At 42.4% G+C, this 17,407-nt stretch overlaps 1 protein-coding gene across 1 annotated transcript in view; it reads left to right on the top strand.

Moving 5' to 3' along the window:
* The window catches only part of PDHX (pyruvate dehydrogenase complex component X), a 361,556-nt gene that overhangs the window by 112,558 nt on the left and 231,591 nt on the right, over nucleotides 1-17,407 (top strand). The window contains exon 3 of the mRNA XM_069221839.1: nucleotides 7,130-7,230. Within this exon, the coding sequence (XP_069077940.1) occupies nucleotides 7,130-7,230 (101 nt within the window). The remainder of the gene's footprint in view (nucleotides 1-7,129; nucleotides 7,231-17,407) is intronic.

Genomic DNA, 17,407 nt, shown 5'->3' with positions numbered 1-17,407 from the left:
CTCATCGTAGAGGGATAGTATGAGCTGGGTGTCGTCAGCATAGGATATGATGTTAATTCTGTGGGCGCAGATGATACTAGTGGGTGGGATCATGTAGACATTGAACAGAGTGAGGCTCAGTGATGATCCTTGTGTAACTCCTCAGATGAGGTCGGCAGCATCTTAGGGGAAGGGTGCCAGGCTGACCACTGGGAGCAGCCTCTGAAGTAGGAGCAAATAAAGCAAACTGCGGGACCTTGGATGCCTGCTCCGTGCAGTCATTGGATGAGAATGGGGTGGGAGAGATGTGTTGAAGGCTGGCGAAAGATCCAGTAGGATAAGGGCCTCGGTGTCAACTCTGTCCACGATCTTGTTAGTGACCGCAAAGAAGGTGGTGCCTGGACTGATGTTAGGCCTGAATTCTGTTTGAGTGGTGTTGAGAAGGTGGATGTGGCTGGCTAGGCGTTAGTTTATCATCTTTTGCTGGGTAGCAGGGAGATAGTCCAGTAATTGGCTAGCTTCTTAGGGTCTGCTGAGGGTGTCTTGAGGGAGAGGGGAGTACTGTGGCATGTTTCCAGGCATCTGGGTAGGTGGCTACCTGGCTTTCGTAAGTGACTTCAATTCAGATAGCTGTTCCAGACTTGGTTGCAGCCATCCCAGGTGTGGCGGCTTTACCACAAATATTTAAAATGCGTGGTCGTAATGCAGCCTTCCTTTTCTGCGTGTGATAGCACTCCCTCTGCACATAATAATCTTCTCGAAAACCTTGTCGTTTTATTTACTCACAGAATTAAACAATAAAATGTGCCTTTTTCTGCCTGTCCTGCAACTCTTATGTGAATGTGCGATCAGGCTGCATCGTTGCTACTGCTCTTTTTGTTCTTTTCTGCTTATGTGTGTCTGTCTGTGCTTGTCTTGCTCTGTAGATTGTATTTTCTGTGTTATGGGACCTGCTTTGCTACTTCCTGTGCTATTCCTGTTTTGTGTGACTGTGCTCGTGCACCTGAATCATGCCATGCTTGTGCTTGAAGGAAACCTGCTCTGCTGTTGCCCTTGTTGCACCTGTTCTCTGTGATTACTGAAGCTTGAGAAGAACATTCTACTATTCAGAAGTTATAACAATTGGCATTGCAAATGCTTGTTTCTATTATCATTGGTAAAATGTGTTGCACTGTTCATGGCAGCACATATCTTAGTGTGATTTTGTGCAACGCCCCTCTTTCCCCACATACTGACTCCACAATATAAGGCGTCTAGGTCCCCAGTGCCAGCACCTTCTTGTGCAAAGTTGTCACTTCACAGCCAAGCTGTAAGTTCGGTACGTGTGCTCATTTCGTTGGACACGGAATTTAAGGAGCATTTCAGCGTGAAGATTGAATGAAATTGCATTTAGTACTGGTTAATTGTTCACTCTGCTTAGCATAATTAAAAGGAGCTGTTAATTCATTACTTGTTGTTGAGAGAGGGGACCGACTGGATTTTACTCTCAATTAAGGTAGTAAAGGTTTTTGTTTGCAGATTATTTCCGTTCACGCTAAGTAACCCATTTCTGTGAACCCGGAAGAAAGTTAATATTGTGTGTTTTTTATGTATACATCAGAGGGCTACAGTGCCTTCTCAAAATAAGCCCTGCCTCTGAGCTAGATTTGTGAAGTCTCAATGTAGGATGATCTGAGGTGGCCTGTGGAGGAGGAGCCTAAGGGGCAGGGTGATGGCAGATTTCTGAAGACTCCTTACTAAGAAACAGCGTCTTCTTGTAGGATGACTTGGGTGCCCTGCGGAAGAAGGGGCTATAGGCGTAGATTGTGCTTTGTCCTCCTGGTAGAACCTGATCCAGGCTCTGGGGTGCCTGCCTCCTAATCCCACATCAAACACTGCCACCTAATCCCACAACAGACACTGCCCCTGAGGGTCTGCTCCACCATACTATATTTTCATCTTTATTGTATTCTACATCAGAGGTTCCCAACCTGTGGTCCGAGGACCCCTGGGGTTCTGCAAAGCCACCTCAGGGGGTCTGCGGTTGCTTAGAAAATGTAATAATATTAACAGCTTGGGTCCCCAGTTTTCAGTAAACAGAGCCACACTGCTATTGGTTATTGTTATGATTTGATTGCTTTCAAAAGAATGTGGTTTAGAGATTCTTTGGAGAATGGCAGTTTTGTAACATTCCAGGGAGTTCAGTTACTGGCCTCTCCCTGGAATGGATGGACGCTAGGTCGTGTTTCTAAATTAAACACATTGAACCCAACAATACTGCGGTGTCAGACTCTTCTTCCCACAGTTATTTGCTGAGTTCATTTATGTTTCGACTTATTTGTTTGGTTTGAGCCTGTTTAGAGTAAAATAAGGGTGGAGTATTTACGAAGCCTAAGAAAGAGAAGATACCAAAAGAGGACCAAAAGTTGCCGGGTGAGGCCATACCAGCATGTGAAATGATGGAAGAGCGCGGGTATCACAGGTGTCTTGATACCAGAATAGAATGTATATAAAGAGCATGATCAGGCTTTACAGTTTCCAATTGAGGGTATGTTTAATATTAAAAAGTTAGATTTCCTGAGACAATTATGTATAATATGGAATCAGTGTCAATAACTACACAGTTTGAGGTGCTTAATAAATGGGATCCCATGGTAACAGAGAAAGAAAGGGACACGAAAGATAGAACTATCATTTAGTAGTTGGTTGGAGGGCAAATTAGATCGCCAAGAGAAAACTTGGGCAGGAGGTATAATGGAATGTGTTAGAACCTTTCCTGCTGTAGTTAGGGGAACAGAAGAGAGAATGGGGAATCGGAAGATGATTGACATTTATGAATGAGCTGCTGATTTCGAGATTTCTTCCATATGCAGACAGACAGATGGAACTGACCCAGACTAATGTTGGGTTTGGCAGGGATGGAGGAGTACATATTGCAGCTGTGGAAGCTGTTCCTGGAGTTGTACCAGGTGCCTCATCAGAAATGTTGTCACAATGGCTATGCCTAGTACAAGTGTGGGAACAGGACAGAGGAGGACCAGGTAGCGGTAATACCTGAACAGACAGTGGTGGTAGAGCCACCTCCTAAATATGTTTGTATTGGAATTCTAAAGATAGAATTTAGGGAGATGTTGCAGGAAAATGTAGATTTGAACAGATTGTCAACATACAGTGCTGATGAAATTAGATATTTGATCAAGGAAGCAGCCAGATTTCCTAAGGAAGCTCATGACAAATTGGAACAATTGGCTGATTTATTAAAGGGTGAAAAAATGTAAAACGAAATTACAAGATGGATTTTACACATGACGAAATTAAAGAGATGGGTCTCATTACTGTAAGGGTCATTATTAAAGATTTGATTGAAAAAACTTGAGAATGGAAAGATTTGAAGACATATCTAGGAAAATGGGGAAAGGGGCAGTGAATAAAAAGAAAAGAGCAATGAAGGAAAGGGGGCAAGAAATATTGCAAGTGATTCAGAAGCTTCAAAAGGTTTAGTGGCTGAGTTCCCCTTTCGTTACAGACAGGGAATTTGGTGTATGTCCCTTGGACAAGGACAGATATGCCTTTAAACATAACTTTCCAAAATTGAGAGAAGATCACACATAATGGAATGCTGAGATTCAGAAGTTATAACCACTTTTTCCGATGTTGTGAGCTGATTTAAACAAGTTATTTGAGATTGTTGTTTCTGGAGTCTTGTGGCTGGAGTGTAAGGTGGCCAGTACAGGAACCAGCTAGAGTTGGTTCTAAATATGTGCCATTCACAGATGTAGCTGAGAAACACAGGGCAGTGATCAAGTATTTGAAAAAACGAATTTCAGAGAGGCATATAAATTGAGAAAAGATTACGAGAATAACACAGGAACCCAAAGTGTCACTGCATTCCTATTATGAGAGATGAATGCAGGTGTTTGGAAAACAAAACGGAGTCGAAAATCCAGAAAAAAGATGCTGTGGGGCTTTCGTGTCCGCTTTTGTGAATGGGCTGAGGTCAGAAATAAGTAATCCTATTCAACAGAGTGAGTTGTGTTGGTCGACAAAAGATATTGGTGAAATTTTGAAATTGATAAAGAACAGTAGTGATTATCTTGAAAAGAGATCAAAGGAAACAATAAAGATTTCCTGAGCGAAACAATTTGAAAAAGGATCAAATAGGTTTTATATGAATTTTGTGCACAACAGTATGAATGGGATGAAGGGGTGGAAGGGATAGAGTAAATGGTATGCTAGGAAATGTTGAGATGTAGAAAAAGTATACACCTTTCCATTTTTGTGGGCGGATTGGACACTGGAAGAGGAAATGTAGACTTAATCCAGATAGGGTTTAGGAACAATTCAGAGCAAAATCAGCAGGTGCAGAGAAATAACACGATGAATATGTACAAATGCCAACAGCCTCTGTAATACAACAAAACTTGGAATAAAATGCTATATAGTGCAGGGTATTAACAGAATGCTATTATTGTAACTGATGAGTTGGCAGGAAGCTTTTCACAATGGCGCTTCTTGTGGGGGGGGGGAGCAGGACTGCTTACTTGAAGCAGTTCAGGAGGTAGATCAAAGTGGCCCATATGTTGATGGAGAAGTAAGTAGCTATCCTGTTTTGATCCTGATTGATAATGGGGTTACAATTCTACAGTTCTTTCTGTGGACTTCCCAAACCTACGCTTCTTGGGAAGAGAAGTCCAATTTGTAGAGGTTGGTAATAAACAAATTGTTAATCAGATCTTATTAAATGTTTCAGTCAAAATAGGACAGATGGAAAATACACAGTTTATATTGTGTGATTTAAGTCCTGTGAACTTGCTTAGAAGGGATCTTCTTTGCAAGGTGAAGTGTGTTATTTGTTGCATACTGAATGGTCTTGCAGTAGAACTGCAAGGTGAGGATTCTGTTTTTAAATTAAGTTTAGAAGACACGATTAGAAATGTACCCACTGCATGCAGCCACTTCAATTAACACTGTATTTTATTGAACCAAGAGCACTAGTCTTTACAACACTGTCCCACTCTCTTTATGCAGCTATAAAGTCCTCATCACTGATTTTGGGTGATGTTGTCACAAGTGGCCTGTTTAATTCTATGTTTGTTGTTGTTCTGAAAGTAGTGGTTGGGCAAACATGACAAGGTTAGGCACAACCATATACCAAAGATCCCTTGTTGACTCTATGGTTACATGAAATCTAAAGATTCTGACTGTAATGTGCAGTGGAAGGTGTATTCCATGTGATCATCAACACGCCACAGAAGTTCCTCTTCTTCTTTTCAGGATTCTGCTCCTCAATCCAAAATTTTAAAATCTGCTTTTAAGCGTCAGTGATTCACAGAAAGATCTCAGGATATGATATCCTCCCAGTCTAGAGACTGCCTCACTTTAGCTGCATTTTTGTCAGCTAAGGAGATGTGTCTTTAATTGATGCTCAGAGGACAGTTCATCTCCTTTGGTGATCTCCACCAATCTTTAGAGCAATTCCAGCATTCACCTTGCTTGTTGTAACAGGTGAGCCTTCTCTGATCGGGCTCCATGACTGTGGCACAGCCTGCATTCCACACCTAAATGTCTTCGTAGCTTGCCCATTTTTGACAAAGGCTAAAAACCAGGCTATTCATATCTGCTTTTCCTTCCTAAAACCTAGTTGCTTGCTTTAGACCAGCTATCAGCTAGGGGTTATCCTCAATGTCCTTGTCTATAATTTATGAATCTCATTTAATTCATAAGATCATGGAATCATTCGCATGGAATTACTGACGCTAGAACATGTTGTTTTTGTTGAATATGTTCTAATAGGACAGCACCTTTTTGTCAGATAAATCCTGTAAATTGATTGATTGACTAGTTAGGCTCCCTCTGTAAGAGGTGTAGGCGGGAAGCATATAAATAATCAAAGCAATAAATCCATTCTCCTATCTGTAGATTGCATTTGTTCTAGTTGCTTACTTTGCATCTTGGGGACCTGGGTAAAAATTCTGGCTGCAGCACTGACCAAAAACATGTGATTTTTCACATGTAATATAATAGTGTGTGCAAAAAACTGCATAGAGCTGTTCAAATTACCTGTTTAATCCCCTCCCACCACAACCTGCTTTCAATGCTCAGGTTTCAACTGTAATGCCCAACACATGCGTGTGCAGGGCAGCACACATACACACTCTCTTGCTCTATTTCTCTCTCCTTCCATGCTTTTTGGCCATCACGTCATGTTTGAAATACTCCTTCTGTAATAACACTGTTCTTTATGTTCGCCGTGGGCCCATTGTACCAGACATGCACTATATCAAATTCCTAAAACTAATTATGTGGTGCATCCCCTGGAGTGAGATGTGCTCAACTGCAGCTTCCTGACCGCTGCTCCTCCCATCTGTGTCTCATTTGGGCGATAGGACTTTCTTTTAACTTGGTCCCGAACACTGGAATGCTTCAGCAGTCCACCACCGGCAAGAAACCCACCATCCCCTTTTCATGTTCATAAACTCTTGTGGACTCTCTAAAGCTCTTCACGACACGCATTTATGGGTGTTTACCGTGTTCATCAACATCATCATCATATAAAGTAACTGTTAAAACATCTACTTATGAAGAACACAATTGAAACCGAGATAGGGCCTTAAAGGTCCACCATGTTAAAGTGAAGTTTCTTGCTGGCAGAAATGGTGAACTATACATAGACTAGGTGAACTGTTAATGTTTTAAGAAATCTGTAAGGCAGGTTATTTTATGATTGCTATTTCAAATTGATTATTTTCTTATATTTTTGCCAATTTACCAGTATTCTGTGAGTTGTGTGTTTTTAGTGTACGAATTATGAAAAGTATAATTTTTGTTTGATGTAAGTAAGAAATGTGTATTAGTACTGAAGAAATTCTGAATAAATTAATATCACTGCCTTTTCTCCTGAATATATCATGAAATAGCTCTTAATTGATTTGAAAAGTTTCACATCATAAATCAATTTCTTGATGCACGGTATTATAAAATTAGATAATTCTTATTCCTCAAAAGTACAGATGCCAGCTTTATTTGATGTTGTATTGGTGTAATCGTTACATGGTTTATAGATTCAGTTTTTTGGGGAAACAAAATGTATGATTTTTGCTTTTACTTCTTAGCACACAGGTATTTTTGCTCTCAATACCTTCAATAGCAATGTCCGTTTCTTATTCTGTAGGTGAAGTTGTGAATGCTGGGGATGCCTTGTGTGAGATTGAAACCGACAAAGCAGTGGTAACCCTGGAGTCCAGTGATGACGGCGTGCTCGCCAAAATTGTGGTATGCATTTACGTTTTTTCTTATGTTATGTTGGCTCTTGGCCTATCATTTTGAAGCAGACCCATGATCAAGATCTACTACAAAGTGACATTCTTCAAAAAGTTTTGTTGTATTCTTTGTTTCTGAGATGTACATATTACACAATTTTGATTTCTAGTTCTAAGTTACAAAAACAGGGGCATAAGAAATCTCTACTTGTTATCATAATTGCCTATAATTTTCTATGCTTTATGATAATATGTACTGGTGTCTGTATTATTGTAGTATTTCTAGTCCAAACTTTCACGGTCATAGATAACCCTGAAAGCTTGCCTGGCAGCTATGGACAGTGCTGAGACTGACCCATCCAGTTACTTAGTCCGTGGAGGGTCAGTGAGATTCGTGTCAGTTTCCACTGATGTCTTGACTCGCAGACTATGTACAAAGTTTGCCGGCTAAAGGAGATCTAACTGGGCATCTGTTGAGGGGGGAAAGAATCTTGTTCATCCAAAAGATCGGCAATTCTTGCACCCATTGTTTTGACATGTGCTTTATATCTGCTTAATTTTTTAATCCTACATTACTTCAGACTTAGGCTCCGTTATTCCAGGGCCCTAACCAAATTCCTTTCTGCTGACAAATTTCACACATGATCAAGTACAGTATTTAAAATTATGTGAATGGCACTGCGGTGATCAAAGCATTTCTCAACACAAAAAATATATATAGACTTTTTTATTTATATTATTATTATTTCATACTGGATTTTTTATGAAGGACTGCTATTCGGAGATGACCACCAATATTCAATTGATCAACCCGAAAGCCATAAAACTCCAATGTGTGGGCATGGGCAGCGCAGTGCGGGTGTGTTTCAGCAACTACTTCTCAAAGGTCTTTAAAAGATTGGGGCCATGAGCAGTTAATAGTGACTACCATTTTCTTAAGTTTGGAGGCCATTTTATTCAAGTAAAATACAATGCTAAGCAGACTTATTTATAGACTCCACAGCAGGTTCAGAAGAAGTATCCTGACGCTAGCAGCAAGTGACCGATAAATGGATAAAGAAAGATTACAGGGCAAATTGAAAAAGATGTCTTCACATTTTTTTCCTGAAAGTGTAATCAGATGGAGCTAACTGAAGACCTAGTGGGAGGGCATCCCAGAGCCTGGCCGTGAGGTACACAAAAGATCTCCCACCTCTGCAGGTTTTGCAAAATCGGGGACATTCAAGCAGTTTTAAGCTGTTGGATCTAAAGGATCTAGTTTAAGAATAGGCCTTGAGTCTCTTCCTTAGATGGAAGGGAACTTTATGTTCAGGAGCTCTGTATGAAAAGGTAAGGGCATTGAATTTAATCCATTTAATAATGGGCAGCCAATTAAGTTGTTGGGTTAGGGTGACTCGGCTGGACAAACGAAAATGTTCTAAATTAGATGAGCTGCAGGGTTTTGAATAATGTGAAGGCACTGGGTCAGATATGCCGGAAGGCCCAAGTATAGGCTGTTTGTAGACTCCAATTTTGAAGTCACCAAAGAGTGAACAGTAATCTTGCAAATATCCTCTGGCACTAGGTGCAACATCCTCCTTAAGGATTCAAGAGTTGCAAAGCAACTGATGTTACAATGACTTAAGGTTCAAAGGAGGGACCCGAATCAAATGTAATACCCAGGTTCCTAGCCGTCGAGGATGGGGAAGGTGGGGTCCCCCAGCTCCAAAGGCCACCAGTTCCATGAATCGGGACAGCATTTAGTTCCAAAGAAAATAGTCTCCGTGTTATCAGATTTAAGCTTAAGACAGCTATTGCTCATCCAATTGCCAGCTGTTCAAGACAAAGTTTAAAAGGGCTTAGGGCTTCTTTGTCAAACTCCTGAAAGGATAGGAGAAGGTGGCTATCCTCAGCGTTTGAGATCACCCTCAAATCCCAGGATTCGACTTGCTAAGGGCTGCAGATAAATATTAAAGAGAGTGGAACCCAGAGCAGATCCTGAGACACTCTGCAATCTAGAGCAGTGGTTCCCAACCTGTGGGCCGGGGACCCTTGGGGGTCCGCGAAGCCTCCTCAGGGGGTCCGCGACTGCTTAGAAAATTAAATATTATTATCAGATTAGGTCCCCAGCTTTCAGTAATGACTCAGGGGGGTGGTCCCCGGATTCCAATATTGATCCATTGGGGGTCCCAGGGCTCTAGTAATGATAAAGCAGGGGTCCACAGAAGTCAAAAGGTTGTGAACCCCTGATCTACAGGCTTTGGCAATGCAGTTACAGTAAAAGTCAACCACATGGATAAAGACACTGCAAGTGGTGGGGAAATTACAGAGGGGGGGGCGGTCCCAGAGCTCCCCTCGAAGGGGTTGGAGAGCATAGTTCTTAATGTGCAAAGAAGAGTTTGGGGCGCTTTGTGTTTGTATCATGTTCTTTCTCTTTTTTGTGCTTTCTCTTTTTTGTGCTTTCCTTAATTTGTGTGTGTGCAGATGCTTGAGCGAGTGTAAGTGATTTTTTTTCACTCTTTGTTTCGTAGCACAAAACCCACACACTGCCGATGATGTGTATAAGTGTAAAAATGTGTGTGGTCCTATTTATTCATATCTTCCTTGCTTTGTGTTTGTGTTTTTTTTTTTTTTATTGTGTGACTGGATTCCACGCAGGATCTTGTCCAAAGAATAAATATGAAGAAAGCTGTGTGCTTGCTTTGCAAGAGATCTCTCTGCTGGGTCGAGCCCTTTCACGGGCCCCTTATTCCCCACCCTGTATGGACGGAAGATTCAGCCGCCCGCTGATACCACCATTAATTAGTAAATACACGCATTTAAGGAGATGTAATGGTACTTGACAACCCCGGGTGACTCCTCACATTAAGGCAGGAGAGGGCTGATGTTGGAAGATCACATATGGGCGAGCAGCTAGAGAGCCCCACTGGGCTCTGCTCGGTCTAAAAATAGTTCATTTTAATTTTTGAGCAATTCCAGCGGCTGCCTGAGGCAGAAAGCGTGCCGCCACCGACGTGGGACGCTATTTTTAGGCAGCCGAGTTCAGCTCGAGCCGTTTCTCGCCTGAATAAATGTTAAACAAATGCCTCTCCTTCCAGCACCCCCCCCCGCCGCCTCGTTAGTGCACCCATCACCAGGATGACGCCTGCCCGCGAACTTTAGGATGGGCGGGGTCGTTGCAAAGGAGTAAGAGTCCTTAATGGATGCCAGCCGCAGGCTTGTAGGCCTCATGTGGCAACGAGGCAGGATTATGACCCTGAGACCTCCAGACTTGTGTTCCAATCCTGGCTTCGACACTTGACATTGAAATCCAAGATCAGCCCCGCAATGGAGCCCTGGCTATCGGTGGCATCACCATGGGCCCCGATACAAGTACGGAAACGGGCTTTCTGACTCCTTAGTGGGTAGTAAGCCAACCATAATATAATTGCTGGACCGCTGCCACTGCACCTGCTGCACTAGGAATGCCTGCAGCCCTAGTGGACGTCTCCAGAACTGGCAAAGGCAGTGGTTGGGCCTTTCCTCTTCTGCCTCTGACTGTGGAACTCTGACTCCCATTCGACCTATCTCCTTCGAACAGGCCTTCAAAACATTGCTGTTTCCAGCCTTGGCAGCTGCCACCGAACGCAGTCATTGGTAATCACTCCATGAACTTTGAGGCCTCTCAGTGGCAAATGCAGCACCATCGTTAAACTTCATAACTTAATAGGTAGGACCACACTCCACCACCTTGTGCCATGCAGCGCCTTGGGGGCACTAGGTGTGCATAGGTCACTGAGGGCCAGGATCAGGGCCGGACTCTGAAAAGAAAAGCAGCCCTTGCACAAATGCCAGAACCAGCCCAGCTCCTTTCGTCTCCTCGTGCAATCTCCCTGTTTTCATCGATCCATTCTCTCCTTCTCTCCCACTCTAATCACTTTCCTTCTACCACCAGCAGCCTCTTTTTCTCTCTCTAAGCCGCCCTGTGCCTGCTGCAAAAATAAAACAACCTGGAGTCGAGTAAAGTGACAGGCTGCAGCCCAGGGGGAAATGCCCAGTGGAATAAATGTCCTGTCTAGCCCTGTTGAGGGGCGTGCAAAACATACAAATATTCAACAAATAAAAGAACACCTCGAATGAGACATGTCTTGGTTACCTGCTGATGTATAAGTGAAAGTACCTCATTTTCAGAATTCAGCACACACCATTTGACTCAGGCTCCAGTCTCTCGGCACCTCTGAGAGAGTGAAACAGTTTGATCCCATATGGTTCTAATTTATGGCCACTATACTTTTGCAACTAAAGATCGACCAGGAGTAGGTTGTGCCTGGTTCTTGGACACAAGCTCTTCCTTGGTTCCTGGGCTAGGGATCTCTGCTTGGGGTCATTGGACTGCCTCAATATGGCTTTCAGAATTAGAATGATTGACCCAAGACATTCTGCTTGCATTCCCTTGGTAGACCACAGTAACTTAGCCACGTGTTTTCTGTCCAGAAACGATTGCCACTGTAGATGGTGCTTGCTTGAAGCCCTGGTTGCTGCAGCTAGTTGGGGTGGCAGTGTCCTGAGAGCCCACCGGCCTGGTGCAGTAGCACTTGATGGCTATTTTTATGATGACGACTCAACGTAGAGCAATGTACTAGTTCATGCAGCCGGCAGCTTAGGTTCTGATCCTGAGAGCACTGACACTCAAACCCAATATGGTGGAGCTCTGAGCAATCCAATTATTTAAAAAAACAAATCTCATATCCCTGAAAGACGAAGGGTACCAAAACCAAGAGTTCTTTCCCAGAGGCATTTGCATAATGGAAATTAGCCAGAATAATAGGCCTGTACGGCGTAAAGCAGTCCTTGAATGAATGAAAACTGTCTTATAAAGCGTAACAGCTACTTCCAAGGAAGCGTCCTGGTGCTAATCTAGCCAGACACGTGAACTTGACTACTTCTCTCTAAAACAGAAGGTTTGAAGATTGGATTTAAAAACATCTCTGCTTCAATTTCTCGTAGATTCCTGGCTATATAATTCCACAGCCTAGAAGCCCAGACAGGAAAAGATCTTCTCCCTGCTCTGGCTTTGCAAATCAAAGGAATCCGAGCATGTGTCTGACTGGCAGAGCAAAGAACCTCACTGGGGTACTAACTCTTTCCTGTTAATAACGATGGCCTCTTTTTGTAGGGTTCTTTGACTTTTTTTTTTTAGATCACCTGTCCATGCTAGCACATGCTCTCTTTCAGATCGTTCCCAGCCGCAGTCCCTTGAGTTACCACTTTCCGAGCGTGTGTCCTCAAGGTAAATTCCAAACCTTATAATAATTTTGGGGGGGAAACTGCCAGCTGTGCTTAGCCATGAGATGCAGATCTGTCCATGGTCAGTGATTCTTGCGATGTGCAAGGATACCCGTAAGCGCATTGATGTACCCATCATCTGTGGTATGTTCTGTAACCTGATGTGACACGCTCATGCTGGTTTTCCTAACATAAGTTGAACCCACTATATGTGACCAGCCTATGATGGGAAAATTAAACTTATGACAACAGAATGCAGCTAAATCCATTAAGCTGAAATATAAGGAGGCCTGAAAATGAGACCAGGTTATCTTTAAACTGTTTTTTTTTAAGTGTAGCTATGACTGAGTCGTGGCACCTTGGATTGTGGTGGGTATCAGAAGCAAATCTACCCAACACGTGAAATTTACCAGTATCGTAGAAGGTCTGCAGCTGGTTAAACCATAGGCTGGTAGGTATGGAAAGGGTTCTTCATAGCTTTTCACTCCCAAAGATCCATTGGAAAATTACAATCCACATTCATCCACCTGTTGTCCAAAGATAAGATGGTGTCGTTTTAGCCCAGTCTGAAAAACTAGAACCTTCAGGTAATCATACCATGCTGATTTGGCCCAACACCTAACCTTGGAAAGTGCCAAGGGATTCTTCTGTGAATGACGCATTATAGTCATATAGACTGACCTGCGCTAACACAGGGTTATAAATACATTTAACTTGGGTTACTGCCAGCGTAACTAATTTACAGTTCTCACAAAATTACTTGACATAACTGAACCAAACCCTATTGACATGTTTACATTCCTTTTACCTTTGTGAGGAATGTGCCCTGCTTTGCGTATTCCCCACAGGTTTTCATTTTTTCACAACTGCGTGGTTTATTTATTTATTTATTTAATTTCCTCAATGTTTGGACTTTGTTGTCCTGGGCTCGCTCTCTGAGAAAATGGTAACTTTTTCTGCTTTTCAGAGCAGCGCCTTCTACTTTGAACACCCTTCCATGTTTTTACAGGGTAAAAGTGACCCTGATGGTTACATGACCCACCTTCAGAATTCAGTGTTTACAGGAGGAGCCTTCGTTTGTGATCAGTCAGTGGTGAGAAATTAGAATTACCTGTTCAGAAATGCTATATGGATATGTTTTACTCCTGTGTGGTCTGTGTTCAGGAGAGCGCTTAAGCAAACCATACAGTTTAGCATGTTACTCTTCCAGGAAGACTTTAAATGTATGAAAGTAGAGGAGAGAGTAGGGTCAGAGAGCGTTGTTTAACATGTAGCTTATATGAATGAATGAATGAATGAATAGAAATATTTATTCGATTATATCACAACCATAAAAGAACATCTCGGAAGAGAGGGATAGGGAGGGGCTGGGAGGGGGGATTGTTCGTATTGATATTAATATTAATCTTGTTTGAATACTTCGATAATGTCACGCCAGAATATATGATAGAATTGTTCTACTGATAAAATGTTAATAAGAACTTCCTCGGAGAGGGAACTTATGTATGAGAAATAATGACTATGTAAAACTCTCAATAAAATCTGGTTTAAAAAAAAAAAAAAACATAAAACGCAATAAAGCTCGGGCAATAAAAACAATAAAACCCATAAAAACCGATCCATCCAGTACAGATTAAAAACCCAGTGGCTGAGTATAATTAATAATTCAAAGCCTTACTCCAAGCCTTGAGTGCTGCACTTCTGATTGTTCTGTTCTTGCTTCAGACCAGAATCAGACCTTTAATCTGCAGCGTCACAGCACGGTTCTGGCAGGTCATGGAGTGATAGGTTCTCATCCCTCCTTAGAGCACTGGTAGAAGTACATAGGAGGACGGCCTTCGCTCCAGAACCCAGCTTCCCAGCCATATTGCATTTTATTTCTACAAAGGCCTTTGTGAGTTGTTCTCTTGTAAGTTATGTTTCAAGGGCAGCATGGGCTTATTGTATCACTTTGGGGTTGATTGTAGCCTAGCTTTCCTCCATTAGTATGTGTCTGAGCCCTTCCAGTACCCCTGCCAGAGCTGCTGTTTCCTAGCACCAACTTGGAACCTGGAACAGGATAGAAGAAGCTCTTGACCAACAAGTAGCTTTTAGGGTTGTGAGTGGATAATCCTCTTCCTAGATTCTGAGGGGCCGAGGAGTCTGCAACATTTTAAAAGTGATGTCACCCGCTTTCAGTGCTTCCTTCCTGTAGGAGCCTTCTACAGCTTTTGGTGTGGGTTGAAGGCCTGTTCGGTGAGGCTTCTTTAATGCCGATCTAATGGTATTGGAAATACCCTATCACCCTGAGAGTTGTGTGGCCGCCCCTGCAGCTCTTATACCAAATGCTGTGTCCTCTTGGTTGACCCAGATTCAGAGTTTCATTGGTGTTTGGTAACCAGTTATCTTTTTCTCATTTTTAATGAACTTTAATGAACACTTTTGTGGCTGAGCCCTTGAATTTCACCCGAACAGTTTGATGATTAATAATTGTGGATGGACTGATCCATTTCCACTGCAGTGCATCTTTTGAAGATCTCTTTCAGTTTGTGGGGACGGGGCAGCCACAGTGACCGATAGAACATGAGACTAGATGTCTGCAAGAAGAGAACTACACTAAAATATAAACTAGACTCACTGTTTGAGGGCAGAGGGTTGTAGGGGGTTCACAGATCTGTGTGGACTGGGCTGTGTTCGCGGATACTCATAGCTGGACAACACAGCGACCCTAGGTGGACAGCTGCAGGGAGATGTCATGGCACAGGAGGAACCAATGGGAGACCAGTGGGAGGGGAGCACCTCTGAATGTCTGTGTGTGTTACTGGTGAGTTTGAGTTATCAAGTCAGAAAATGCTCAGGGTGCCGAGTAGTACAAACGTTTTATGTTGTGTTTTTATATGTGTATTGTTAGTTTTTGTTTTCTTTCGTGTAAGTTTCGGTTCCATCTGGTTTATTCTTATCTAATTCCAACATTACTTGTTTCTCATTTTTTATGTTTGTGCAAAGGGGGAGCATGTGTGAAGGTGGCTTTCTGGAGCGTATTCAAAATAGCAGGGTCATCTGTGGGGTGTTATGGAATGTTGGTAGGACTTTTGTGGGGTTGGTTTGGCGCTAGCTACCCTTCCCTGTGTTGCTGTTTTGGTGTGGCCTAAAATAAATGCCTTTTTACTTGTATTTTGCTTGGTGTTTTTTCTATGTAACATGTCCTTTTGACTTGCTTCTGCTTTGCATGAGGACTAAAGGTCCGCATGTGCACCATTATTGGACGCGTCCATGGGAGGCCAGATCTATAGTATTTATACTGTTACATGAAAGAACACGAGTACTTCAGGTTGCAGACTTTATTTTCTGTTTTTTTTTTTTTTTAAACTAAATAAACACATAGATATAGTGTGCAAAGTAATAGCAAATGGCCTTTATATATGGGTGAACCCTAGTAACAAATCATTACAGCGGAGGAATAAACCTGCCTTTCCTTAATCAGTACTTATGTCCGGTTCCTAGCTTGGTATTTAGCATCCAGTTCCCTTGGATTACCCAAGTGGTCACTGACAGGTGCTGACACATTGCAAGTGATGGCAGGATCTGTAAAGTGCGTTCCCTTTGAAGCCGAATATTGAAGCGGCGGCAGCCACTGTATTTTATTTGTGTATTTTTTTTCGTGAGCATCTTTTTCAAAGAATGTGAAATGGATAAGGATGTACAGAAAACGCTCATTTCAAATTCCAGATAGATCTGAGACTTCTTGGTGGCTATATCTTGCATAAAATACATGCACAGTCAGTCCTGTGATACTTTGTGTAGAATCTGTATCGTGTCAGTTGAAGAGAGTGAGATGCCTTCAGGGAATACGCAGTTGTTCTGAACACTAGTGCGTCCTTGCATCTCAGGTATCTCAATCGGGGTGGTTTGATTTGAAGCCAACTTGAATATTAATCTTTTTATCTGCAAAATGCTAGAGAAAGGATGGTTTGTTAATCAGTGTGAGAAAGACCCTCGATTTTTAGGTCTCCAGTGTCCATGACCACTGAATCCATGATGGTTTCTGGTCAACCACCAGCTCAAAAAATGAGATCCTTTTAGATTCATTGGATGTAAATTAATTCCATGTGGATGCACTGAACATCTGTCTGGGATCTAGTTCTTGAATAACATTGTTACACTCCCCTGCACTAAATGGCACGGACACAAAACGTAAATAGTATTCAACCAGATGATAATGCTAAGGATGTGGCGAAGGAATGCTTTTAAGGACTCTGGCACTTTTCCATGTTATTGCATACTCCCTCCTTTCCAAAGTCAAATTAATTAAAAACATAGGAGGGCATCTAACAAACCCTTTGCAAATTATCAGCAGGTCCAGAGTGACTGTGCTATGAAGGTCATAATCTTGCCCAGTAGGTTAAGTAAGGCAGCCTCAATTTCTAAACTTGGAACAGAGTAGTGGGCAGGGATTAAAAGAAGTCAAACGGGATGCACACTTAGATGTGAAGTATGGAAAGTAGACTGAGTCGGAGAGCGTTAGGAAGCTGTTGGAGTAGCACTTGAACAGAGGTATTCCGGTTGTCTCAGCCTGTATCAGTTGGGAGATAGTTGTAGAATCATCATACGTATCCCTCACTGTTGCTCAGTAAATACGTTTATTATGCCTTTGCCCCCCTAGATTCTATCCCGTTGGATAACCCTAAACTTCTTACTTGCAAGGAGACAGCTGTTTAGGGAAGTTGGGCATTTGAGGATAAATCCCTTGTCCCATTTCTTAAGAGAAAACTAAACTAATTAAGAAAGAGTACATGAAGAACTGCTGGGAGCAAAATAGAGTGTTCATTGATTTGCAGACATGAGTAGACATACTTGCAATGTGTAAGGATGGTGACTACAAGTTTTTTGGAACTTCATCTTTCAGAAGGCAGTGTGTGGACGCCAGGAAATTGTACATTTACAGAAGACGGCCTCAAATTTATTGT

Source organism: Pleurodeles waltl, chromosome 3_1 (assembly GCF_031143425.1).
Source record: "Pleurodeles waltl isolate 20211129_DDA chromosome 3_1, aPleWal1.hap1.20221129, whole genome shotgun sequence".
Classification (NCBI taxonomy): Eukaryota; Metazoa; Chordata; class Amphibia; order Caudata; family Salamandridae; genus Pleurodeles; species Pleurodeles waltl.
The sequence above is the reverse complement of the archived record's forward strand: the minus strand, read 5'-3'. Positions and strand labels throughout refer to the sequence as shown.